General features: G+C 43.4%; 1 protein-coding gene across 1 annotated transcript; it reads right to left on the bottom strand.

The window, feature by feature from the left end:
* Positions 1–6,786: 6,786 nt before the first annotated feature.
* RhiXN_09479 (uncharacterized protein) lies at positions 6,787–8,847 on the bottom strand (the record flags this gene model as incomplete). The annotated part of the gene is made up of 9 exons (XM_043329295.1): positions 6,787–6,943; positions 7,002–7,165; positions 7,221–7,495; positions 7,553–7,837; positions 7,898–8,063; positions 8,354–8,470; positions 8,524–8,592; positions 8,634–8,762; positions 8,797–8,847. 9 exons carry the CDS (start codon positions 8,845–8,847, stop codon positions 6,787–6,789), a joined length of 1,413 nt encoding a protein of 470 aa, XP_043180741.1.
* Positions 8,848–12,272: the final 3,425 nt, after the last annotated feature.

Below are 12,272 nucleotides of genomic sequence, written 5' to 3'. Positions count from 1 at the left end.
AACCTAACCTAACCTAACCTAACCTAACTTAAGGCAGTGTCTACTGGGCTATCTACAATGACAAAGGGGCCAGAGGCCTGGAGGTGTGGTGAGTAAGGTAGAGGGGTAAGTGGCTTCTGGAGATTGGGGGCCAGCTGCTTAGCTGGCTAGGTACCTTCTCTAATGGGTAAGAGACAAGGTAAAATCAACTTGGTGTTTCCAAGCAATTTCCCTGCTGTATATATAAGCATAAGGGCACTATCTACATGGTCTGTGCGCATGAGAAAGGAAGTACATGGATAAAATAAGAAGTGTGCTGCAGGCTGCGCAGAAGCATGGATTTCTCCTAAGCGCTCTTGGCACAGCATCTTGGCATGGCATCTTGGCATAATGAGTGCCAAGATCATGTGATTAAAAAACATAAGATCTCAAGTCTGTAAAAATAGTAAAAATATCAGAAAAAAGAGGCAATTTCAGTGGTATATGTTAGGAGGTTATAACAGAAGTCAACATTAAGAAGGTAATTGAATGTACATATTTAAGTGATTACTATCAACTAGAACTCAGTTGGCCCTCCCTTAGCAGCTTTGATAGCCTCAACCCAAGCATCCATATCCCCTGTGTGTTTATTGATATTGTCCACTGAAATGCTGGCCCAGACCTTGTTAGCTGCCTTCAAAAGCATGTCACAGTTTTTATGAGCTCCAGGGATCTTGAATACATGTGATCTGAGCAGGTGCTGTTAAGAGTTGTGTAAGTACAGGAGTAAGAAAGAATTACTATATACAAAATGTATATGAGAATAACTAAGAACTAGTATTAAAAGTCAGAATATATGCACAGAATATATGCACAATATAGGCTAGATTATCAGGAATAACAACTCCTAACAAATAGTCTACCAACTATGAAGTGCAGGTGGTTGGTTATGTATAGTACCTTAGACTAATGTTACTTAAGCCTAAGTGACTAAGGGTATGTATACTTAAGGTCTCTGGGATAGTACCTTAAGTAAGAAGGTTACCTGACTAATGTACAGGATTTATAGGATTTGCCTAATAGGTATAGGACTTATATATGCTTAAGTAAGACTTAAGACTTATGAGGTTTACCTAAAATATATCTAGGATTTATGAGATATTGTAGGTAAAGATATCTACAATATAGGGGGTATGGTGGATTGAAACACTATCACTCAATCACAACAATCCTTACAGTATTGTTGCACTATACTCAATGTTGAACTCAACAACTGTGACAGTCAAGGGGCACAGGGTTGCAGTAAGTACACTAATAGGTTACCCTGTGTCTGTTGGGACTGGCCTATGGTCTTAGTGCGCCAAATAACCTCCTATGCTATTTACAGTGAGTCAATCACTAAAGTGAATGCGCAGATAAGCTGTTAAAGGCTTGTGTGTATATGTCAATATATAAGAGTGGATAAATGGATGCATTAGAAGCGTCTTCACAGGGTCCTTTTATACCCTGAGAAGGCGCACAAACAAGTATATACATGATTGATACCAAGAGGGGGTACAGGAGGTACATGTGGCAACTGAAACACTTGAGGGAGCCAATACTTTGGTACATAGTAAACAAACAACAGATCCTAATATTTACCCCAAGGCATTATTTACCTGTGTGGGTCCTTAGATGTCCCAAGGCTAAGTGTTTCATCCTTGGAGTAAACAGTCCCAAAGGTAGGATACCTCTGCATTGGGTACTTACAGTAAATGGGGCATAACTCAGCCAAATGTTGTCCGTTTTGGGAGTTTGACCCAGCGTTCTGGAGCGCACAAACATGCGCACCTAAGCGCAAGCGATTCGGCAGTGTGGGATGCCCGGGTGATGGAGAAAAGGCGCATTTAGTGCGTCGGCGCTTAAGGGCTGATTAAGCGCCGGAGCACTTGCCTATGCGACAGGGGGGACCCTGAATATTTCTGTGTGTAGCCACAAGATAGAATCTTGAATAATAAATACTACAAACAAGAGAAATATTACTTGTTACTGTTTATCTACTCAGCTGAATTTATATATATTTAAATGAGTGAGAAAACAGCATATATGCAAAAGGCATCGCATATTAAGGGTATTCCTGAGGTTTGTAGGTTTTGTAAAGGTCACTATTGGATAGAGGGACCTTGAAAACCTTAGTTTGCATCTTTATCTCATTTATTTACTGTGAGATTACTAGTGTAATTAATAAAATAAGTACAGATTAAAGAAGAAATGTCATATCCATAACAATGGGGGCCAAGAGACTGAGTCAGAGGAAAATGACTTGCTCTACTAATTTTGTCAGAACAATAAAATGGCACCATACAGTAACCAAGCAACCATGAAATATGTTGCTAACCAGGAACTTCCAAAAGACTTTAGAAGCTACCTTACAAAGACAGTAGTGTTGGAACTTTCCCACAGGAAGAAAACAACTTTCCCACAAGGATCACATGACCCAGAACAAGTCAGGTGACCTCAGAATAACTCATTGCACAAAGGCATGGTAATTTATCTCAGGCCACAGTGAGGGTATAAAGTTGCAACTTGTTGCCAACATGCTTATATTACTATGATCAGAGTGTGTACCAATTATTAAGGAAAATGGCAAGGTCAACTGGAACCAGTCAGCAACTGGTCCTTCAGGCTGCAATCATAAAATTAACAAAAATTGATTATTTTTGACCTTAACAGAATTGCACCAGAATTTCAGGGTGGGTGCGCATGGGATGAGAGACCATACTGACCAAGTTCCATGCACTTTGGACTGCAGGAAAAAGCAGAAACCTGATTTTTCTGACAAAGTCCAAGGGATTTTTCATATTATAACCCAAGCTACTACTGAACTACTGAGACCTGTCTGTGATGGTAGACAAGGTAAAATTGACTTGGGGTGTCCAAGCAATTCTCCTGTGGTTTATATACACAAGAGAACACTATTTACAAATTGATAAGGTGTGTGAAAGGAAGTAGAGGTTTAGAAATAAGAACCATGCTGCAGACTGCACAGAAGTGTGTTTGTTATGTACAAATTCTTGGTACAGTGTCTTGGCAGGTCTTGGCACAACATCTTGGCATGATAAGCACCAAGGCCACATAAAGCTATGCCTTATAAGAGTTAGCCTCTAGTGGTATGAATATCCTCTTCCCACTGAGAATCATAAGAGAAGGACTGAAACTGGTAGTACCCATAGCAGGGCCTAGACCACAACTCCCAGTCACTGAGGATAGTAGCTTCTGGAAAAGCATAATGCCAACTTAAGTACTATTGTCTGATCAGTCCTAACATATTGGGCCTTTTCTTTAAGAAAGCTGTATCTCCCTTAATACCTCATGTATTTACATAATCAAAAATAGTTGAATGTACAGAAAGATTCAGCAAATCTTACTACATGATTTATAAGTACTCATTAACTATGTTTTAATGTCAATTCCTGTTTGCTTACTGTGCCCTTCCTTACTATAGTATTCTGTTGTGTAATAGAGAACACATCATGAGTGATGACACATGGTCTAAACCTGGTACAAGTACGTCAGAGTCTGACTAATGAAGAATTGGATATATGCCTAAAGAGGCAGTGCTGGCTTTGGGGATAAGCAGAAGACTGCAACCAACACTTTAGATAGAGAGATTACTTGCCAAATATGGCACAAGACCCCTTAGAGTAGAGCAGGAGAGTGGGGAGGGTAGTCAGTAGATTGTCAGGAGGTCAAGTTCTGGTCTGAATCCCAGAACTCTCCCTTCATTATATACATCATACAGAACAAGGGAACTGTAAAGTACAAAGGAGAACAATAGAAGACATACTACAAAGGTATGGGTAACTAAGAGAACAATAGAACAATGCAACTAAGGACATATGGTAACTAAGTAACCAGAGGACAAAGCTAACAGGCTAAACAAAGGGACCATTCACATTCCATGTTGATTGCTCTGCCAGGGGAGTCCTGCATGGCCTGTGGTCATGTTGGGAACATACCCTGGTCCATATGATTTGTAAAATTTGGATAAAAAGATAATAGAATAATAGGGTATCTGTGTTCATGCCTCTTGGGTGATGACATGTGGTTACATGCTGGCCAAAGCCCAAATTGGGGGCTGAAGGTGTGATCATGGGTTGTCTGTAGAAGATCATTAGGGCTCTATGGCTCAGTGGTTAAGCAGGTTTGGTCTCAGCTGGTTGTATTTTCCTCATTTTATAACAAGTTTTGGAGACACCAGCAGTAATGGCACCATCAGAGAGAATGCTGATGACTAATCAACCCTGAAATTGAAATTCTGATAGGAAACCGATGCATTTGCTATCGAATGGTATATATATCACGTGATTCTGAGAGGTTGTGATTTCTGGGCTATTAGCTAAGGGACCCTGAAAATGAAATTCTACTAATAAACCACGTGATTCTGCATCGATCCATATACATATCATGCCAATTTGAAAACATCGATCAAATTTGTGTACTAATGCCCAAACAGAGCATGCACCTTCCATTTTTGGAAGTCGAGACTACCATAAATGGAAAGAGGGGGTTCGATTACCCCATATAGTCCAGTTTCAAGGATACATATAGGATGTGAGAGGAGAAAATGAGAAATGAAGTAAATTTAGTGGATTTTGGTGAAGTGGGCCAGTTTTGAAAAATGGACTAAATTTAGTCCATTTTTTGTTTGGTTGCTCTCTGTGGCCATGGCCTGTACAAACAAAAAATGGACTAAATTTAGTCCATTTTTTGTTTGGCCCTTGGTGAAAAGTCGGCCAGCACAAACAAAGCAAGAATGGACTAAATTTAGTCCATTTTTTGTTTGTACAGGCCATGGCCACAGAGAGCAACCAAACAAAAAATGGACTAAATTTAGTCCATTTTTCAAAACTGGCCCACTTCACCAAAATCCACTAAATTTACTTCATTTCTCATTTTCTCCTCCCACACACTATATGTATCCTTGAAACTGAACTATATGGGGTAATCAAACCCCCTCTTTCCATTTATGGTAGTCCCGACTTCCAAAAATGGAAGGTGCATGCTCTGTTTGGCTATTAGTACACAAATTTGATCGATGTTTTCAAATTGGCATGATATGTATATGGATCGACGCAGAATCACGTGGTTTATTAGTAGAATTTCATTTTCAGGGCCCCTTAGCTAATAGTTCCCTGCACATAACTGCAATTTTATGTGAAATATTGAAAACATGAATTTGAACAAATGATTTCAAATTGCCTTGATAGATATATGGATAAATGCGGAATCACGTGGTTTACTAGTGAAATTTCATTTTCAGGGCAGGTTAACTAATAGGTTTGGGCGGAAAAACGCGATTTGATTTAAGGTTCTGCTCAACCCCCCCTTGAGCCAGACCCCTATAATAGGAAATGAAAAAGAAGGTCCTCGGCGCTGCCAAGGCCCTTAGAGGGGGGCAGTGTCGTAGACACAGTCGATACCAGGGAATTTATTCCCATTTTCTCGAATTTAAACGAAGGGAAACGGACAACATTTTCGATCATGTGACCTCGGCGCTTATATCATACGCTAAGCGCCAAGCCACGTCCCCATCCACGCTTACCTCAGCATACGTAGCCACCTCCACCTGATGACATCATTACGACACGTCAGTGACACGTATGCATGAGTAAGGCCAACTGCGGAGCGGGGTTCCTATTGGTTATGGTATTGGATATAATGTATTTGTAATTAGCACTACTATAGAATATATAAGGAGGCCAACCAACCATGGTAACACCCAGGTCAATTACCTCTTGTCGCATCCTACTCAGTGTACAAGGGCCCTACAGCCCAGTAAATACTTAGTTTAGCCACTTAGATAGTCTACACCGCCTTAAGCGGTCTTGTTGTTGTACTTAGATAGCTTGTCACCGCCTTACGTGGTCTTGTTGTTGTAGGATAGCTGCTTGTTGCCGTAGATAGGTTTGTCGTTGCCTTAAGCGACCTTCTCATTGTACGTTGCGGCCACAAGCGCCACCCCCCTCAACGCCCTAACAGACGTCTAGGACAATAAGTATCACACTGTGCATACTCTCTTTTTTGATGTCAAGTGTTGTGCTTGCTGTGCATACAAAGCATGCACTACTGGTGTTAGCTTGGATGTTTTTGTTCAAATGCTGACTAGTGTTCAGAGGTGTGATCTCCATGCATACACTCAAGCCTAAGAGGTTTACCATGGGTAGCCTGGCTCAGTTTGGGACCCAGGTTGGGACCCAGCCTACCTAGCAACCTAGTTTCTCTGATTAACCAACCATGGTAACACCCAGGTCAATTACCTCTTGTTGCATCCCCCAATTGTACAAGGACCTTAGGTCCAGTAAATAGTTACTTAGTTACTTAGTTACTGCTTTAAGCATGCTCCCCACTGTACCTAGGTAGTTGCTCAATGCCTTAAGCATCTTTGTTGCCATAGTTTAGTTGGTCATTGCCATAGATAGGTTCCTTGTTGCCTTAAGCAACTTCTCATTTGTACACTGCAGCCACAAGTGCCAACCCCCTTGGTGTCCTACTAGACATCTAGGACACTGTACTATTTACATGATATTTCTACAGATTTACATACATATATACATGAGAGCAAGAAGCATACATCCACACAGTGCATGAGCTTATGTGAGAGCAGAGAAAAATAAAAGACTTTTGACCCCCTTCTGTGGTTCAATCAGTCACCCAGTGCTGTTTGAAGTCCAAGGAAGTAGTCCTTCATGCCAATCTATACACTTGCACATAATCTACTTGAACATAATCTACTTTCAAAAGGTTACAGTTTTTGTACGTAGCTGGCTTCCTGATAATTGCAGAGCGCTAATCAACCCACTCAGGTCCAGGCCAATCCAACAGCCCTGCAAGAGGTTTGTACTTTTTCTCCGGTTGCCTCTTCCTATACTCTACCGACCAATGGACATGCGGCTTGGAAAATTCTTGACGATAAATTGTTCGAGGTCTCCCAAGATTCATCCATCTAGGCAATCTCGTCAGGACTCGAAAACGCAAAACATGGCCAATACTAAGCAACTTACCTCCACCGAGACTCCCAATTACCATCGTTATTTTGATACCACTGCTTGATTGGAAGTAGCTCCAATATCCACCACATTATATTGCGGTTCTGCCAACTTATGTCCAGCCGATCATGAGTCGGCTGAATTGCATCCTTTTTGTCCTCGGTTATCCTTGAAAGGACCTTTTTGGTCGAGGCACGTTTGAAAAGACTCACGAGAGACACTGACTGTACTCACATCTGCTGATTTGCATGCGTCACCTCCTCCATAATGTGGGGAGCCGTCCTCGTTCAACCCGATCAACTTAGGTTCTGGTACGGCGGGGAAATTGATGAGAGTGGCTGGGTTCAGTCCGATCTTTTTGAGTTCGGCACTTTTGAAGAGGATGCCGGTGTCGTTACGGAAGCACTCGAGAACCATCCATCGCAGGGGGATACGCGCTAGGTCGTTGGGCGTTCTGTTTAGAACTGCACCCCCGCCAACGTCGCCGTGCGCACCGGCGAACCAGACCTCTATAAGATAAACATAGTCAACGAGAGTTGAAGGGCAAGGGATAAGGTACCGTATACCCTTTATATTGGTGTTGACAGGCCTTCCGAAATCATGGCCGTACCACTGATCGTCCTTATCCGGACCATCACACTCCTCAGCCTGGCCATGATTCGCATTGTTGTCTCTCCATACAAGGCTCTTCATCCAGGCTATCCACCCATAGTGCTTTCCCCTTGATTTCGCGGAACGACTCCAGAGATTCGCATCAAAGTTTGCTCGGCGCTCGTCAAGCGCCAACGCGTGCCGGAATACACGGATCAAGGAGTTGGACCTGGTAAACGGAAGCTCGCGATGGACAAAACCTATGCATCATTCATAATTTTGTCAAAATTAAAAGAAATTTAGCGTAGGTATATACGTACCAACGCTTCCGACCGTGTCAAAAACGCCCACAAAATCAACCTTCACTTTAATTGAGAATGCCTTCATGAACTCTTCAGACTGCTTTCTTCCTTTTACGTCGTCTTGTTTGAAATGCCGATAGGCGAACTTAATTTGTTCGTAGTTATGTGACGGAAGAAGACCGACCTATATGATCACAATTTAGGTAGGTATGGAATGAGACAATATCAGGATATGCCTTGCTGAGCATCCCCGCCAACGCGCGAGCGGTGTATGCGCCTCGGGAGAAACCAAACAATGAGATTCTATCGCCTTTCTTGTCTATTAAACGCACAGAAAAGAATAGGCTAGGTTCGTTTGAATAGCTGACGCTGATTTACGCACAGTTATTCATAAGAAACTCGTATCCGCCTGTTCAGATCAACATCAGAAGATTGGCACTAATGGATTAGCGCCTAATCCCACATGCCTTGAACATGGATCGGAAGTCCATTTGCGAAGGCTGCATCTACAAGGCCATAGAACTCATTGACGTACTTGTTGGCTGAGCCGCTGGTTGTTATTCCAGTACCGATACCAGCTTGGTAGTAAATCTAGTGAATCCAAACTGAGATTTCGCAGCGGCTAGATATGTTAACTTGCGGACCTTCTGCTTCAGTGGTTCGCCCTTGTGCAACATTTGGAACAGTCGAACAATATTCGAGTTCTGGGATATCTGTTATTGTAGATTCAACAAAATTGGAGATTAGTACTCACATCCTCATCAAACTGCGCGCCCGTCCCATCAAAGCATAGAACCAAGGTTCGGCCCTCGCGAGTCTCAGGCACTGGTACGACTAGGGGCTCTTTTGAGCTCGAGTTAGATGTGGGGTGTGGGACAGTAGCCTGAGGTGAGGGAGCTGAATGTAGACCACTGTACAGCAACATCACCTTGGGCTGTCGTAGGTTTATGGGCAGCAAGGTTTGCCATAGTCGACGAGGCCGAGTCAAGTACGACAAGAGGAGCATGTTCTAGCTACTCGCCGCTCTAAGGTGATATAAGGAATATGTTTGAAGGGCACCAGCGGTGGTTGCGGACAGGCGCCCATAGCTTCATTGGTTCATATATAGTCCAACTGTCATGCGCGATGGTCATACCCTTGTCCCAGGCATACACATGTAACAAGCGTGATAAGGCTTCGTTAGGCGAGGCGTACGCGCGCATTTACGCCTCGCTGTTCTTTTTACTACTCTATATGTGTACTGTTCCGCTTATGTACATGACGTGGCGTTTGCTTAGACGCACAGAGCTAGTTTGCTCAGAAAGAAGCCAAAATACTCGCCAGCGCCCACCACAACCTCACCGTCTAACTAGGCTTTTTAGCGCCCACTAAATACTGGTAGCGCTGGAAGCCTGTGCTACCCGCAATCTATTGGGCGCTAAAAAGCTTAGTTAGACGCATGGAGCTACTTCGCGCTGACTACATCGGCAAAAGGGCCGGACATTTTCGAAGCGCCATCATGATTTGAAAATAGCACAATCATTTGATCAGGGGTTCAACACATTTCAGACTATTTTGATCGCAAAAAGACTTTTGTAATTACTCTACCTGATAAAGTTTTGAACAATTTAGACATATCCCAATTGTCATTGTGGTAATAGAATAAATTGATGTGGAATTGCGATCAGTTAATTCTACAACAGAGTGCCCATCTTTCCACTCTCGTATACTCCCAACCCCACACGAGAACACCCGTAATCATGAATCTCCACGCACTCCTGGAACATTTCTGGCGCACAAAATGTCTCGCCATCTAACTACGTTAATATGTTGTACCTATGTTTGTATTACACCGTAGTTACAGCCCGTAGTACGTCCGTATAGTCATCCACATCTCTAGTATAGTTGTGTCGCCCAATGTCAGGACTACCCTCTTTTCTATCTTCTCTGACTCGCGTCCCATCACTCTGTAGTTAGAAAGTCGCACTATAAGGCCTGGGCTCACAACGACTATAAAATTTATGATATTAAAAAGAAGGATAAGTACAGGTCGAGCAAATCAGCCTTGTTGCACTTTTATTGACGCTATACCACAAAGGAGCAATTACAATATTATTTTCGACCCTATATAATTTGGTGGCCCATGCCCATGCTCAACTTGTTAGATTCCAACAACCTCAACTCTTGGCCTCTGCTGCTAGTCTTCACTTGCGCAAAGCGTAGAGATGAGCTCAAGGCATTTGCCAATGAATGGCGTACCACCCAGAACCGGAGGGAGTGGGGTTATCCGGCGCCAAGCGCTGGAAGAAGACCGGAGAACCGAGGCACGAGTGAGACTCTCCCTCAATTATTGCAGGCGCTGAGTAAGGCTAGGGTGTGAAATAAGGGAATAGGCAAGGCCTATGAGCCAGTCGATTGTGTCTCCGGTGCAGTGCGTACACGGCAGCGTTTGATGAGAAGTAGCTGGCCGTGGGTCACCCCCCATAGCAAACGTGGTGCGTAATGCTGCGCTGAAATCATATGTTCAAGCTAGGTGAAGTAATCTAGGATAACCTGTATTATGTTTTATATTCTCTCCTAAGAGATTAGAACACTGCGATTGAGAAGAGCGACACCTGCTCGGTGTAGAAATACGAATTCGATTTCTATATAAAAGTAGTAGATTAGAATACAAGTAATGACCGAGTAAATACAAGAGTGGGATGAGATGAGTATTTGGGGCTTGAACAAGGCCCTTTTATACTCTACAGGTATGACTTACGCGTACGCTTGCGCGTACTGCGCATACATTGGGTGAGTCACCCACTTGACTCGATTACAGAACAGTACATTACATTCTACGTCTTTCTACACCATCAGACAGATGTCAATGGTACGCTGTGTCTAATTCTTCGTCGTCTATCCGGCATCAACCAAGTGTATCTTCCAGAGGTTTGGTTTGCGGGTGCGCACTGCGACGTTGGTGGAGGCTCTGTCTCGATTGAAACACCCAACGACCTGGCGCGTATCCCGCTCCGATGGGTGATTCGCGAATGCTTCCTCAATGACACTGGCATCCTCTTTGATTCCTCAAAACTTGACACGATAGGACTGAACCCAGCCACTCTTTGGCCGGTCATCAGGGTTCCTACGCCACCCGAACCGAAGGTCGTTGACATAACAGTGGATGGTACTGCGCATCCTGGGGTAAGACATCTGAATAAAAGACTGGACACAAGAACCGTTGATATCATTCTTCCCAACCTTTCTAACCTGTTTCCCAATTAATAGGTCCGGTTAGGTACGAATGAGGACGAAAAAGATGTAGTTCAGTCGCTTCATGATCAACTATCGCGAATGTGGCTATGGTGGATCTCGGAGATTTTGCCGACGAGATATCGCATACATGATAGTTCTTGGCGTTCTTGGCTCTCGTACGCCACTCCGATTGATTCTCGTCTGTATTTTAGTCTACTGACAAGCCCGTCTAGAGTCAACTTCGGAAGACCTCTAACGATTCACAACCAAAAACAATTTCCTACCTATGTTCATCGGTCCGTATTGTATAGGATGCAGCAAATGGGGTACAAGCCTCGTGCAGTACTTTTGAGTCATCCTGGGCCTGTATGGATTGATTAGTATTATGTCGTCGGCTACTTTGGCGGATACGCTGAAGCCGAGAAGCACTGAGCACCTGTGACGAGACAACGGGCGCAGCAAGTCAGCTACCCCTTGATGACCACTCAGGCACACTCATCTTTTTGAGTAGTGATGAGCAGTAAATTACCACTTTTACGTGATCAAAACCTCTCATATGCACCAATCAGTTGTTTGAATTGAATTGCACATTAGCCTCGGACGAAGCCAGAGGTTCTAAACTCTCAAATCCTTCGAAACGTCCATATCTGTCTGTTGCTTCCTAAATCCCTTGTTATCTGTATCCGAGGCTGTATCAGCACGCCTCCAATTTACCTACGAACTTGCCCAAATGAGGGGCTGCGCATATGGTCAGGACGATACTGAAGCTTACTGCGGTTATCAAAAGTTTGTGCTGATCGAAAAACAAGCGCCGGGACGTCGAAAACAGTATTAGCCCCAGTCAAAGATGAATGTCATTTAGCCACAGATCTCTGATATCTCTAATATCTCTCACATCACGCTCACCTAAGCATATGCATTTTATCCCACAGTCCCAACATCTCCTCCGGTGTGGCGCCGTGTGGCAAACCCATGTATATTGGACCTATTTATATAGATGAGCTTAGATATATAGGATTTGTTTCTGTCTTTGGTAGTCACTTGGGCATTTTGTTAATTCTGTGTCAATTGACAACAAGGTATTGGTTGCAGGGATTGGGCATGGCACTGTTACGCTATATACAACACGGGCCATAAACTAGTGCGGGACAGCAAGATATCAAGTACATATGAAGGC

This window comes from Rhizoctonia solani, chromosome 5 (genome assembly GCF_016906535.1).
Source record: "Rhizoctonia solani chromosome 5, complete sequence".
NCBI classification, from domain to species: Eukaryota; Fungi; Basidiomycota; class Agaricomycetes; order Cantharellales; family Ceratobasidiaceae; genus Rhizoctonia; species Rhizoctonia solani.
Note: the sequence above shows the minus strand (reverse complement) of the source record. Positions and strands in the feature narration are given on the sequence as shown.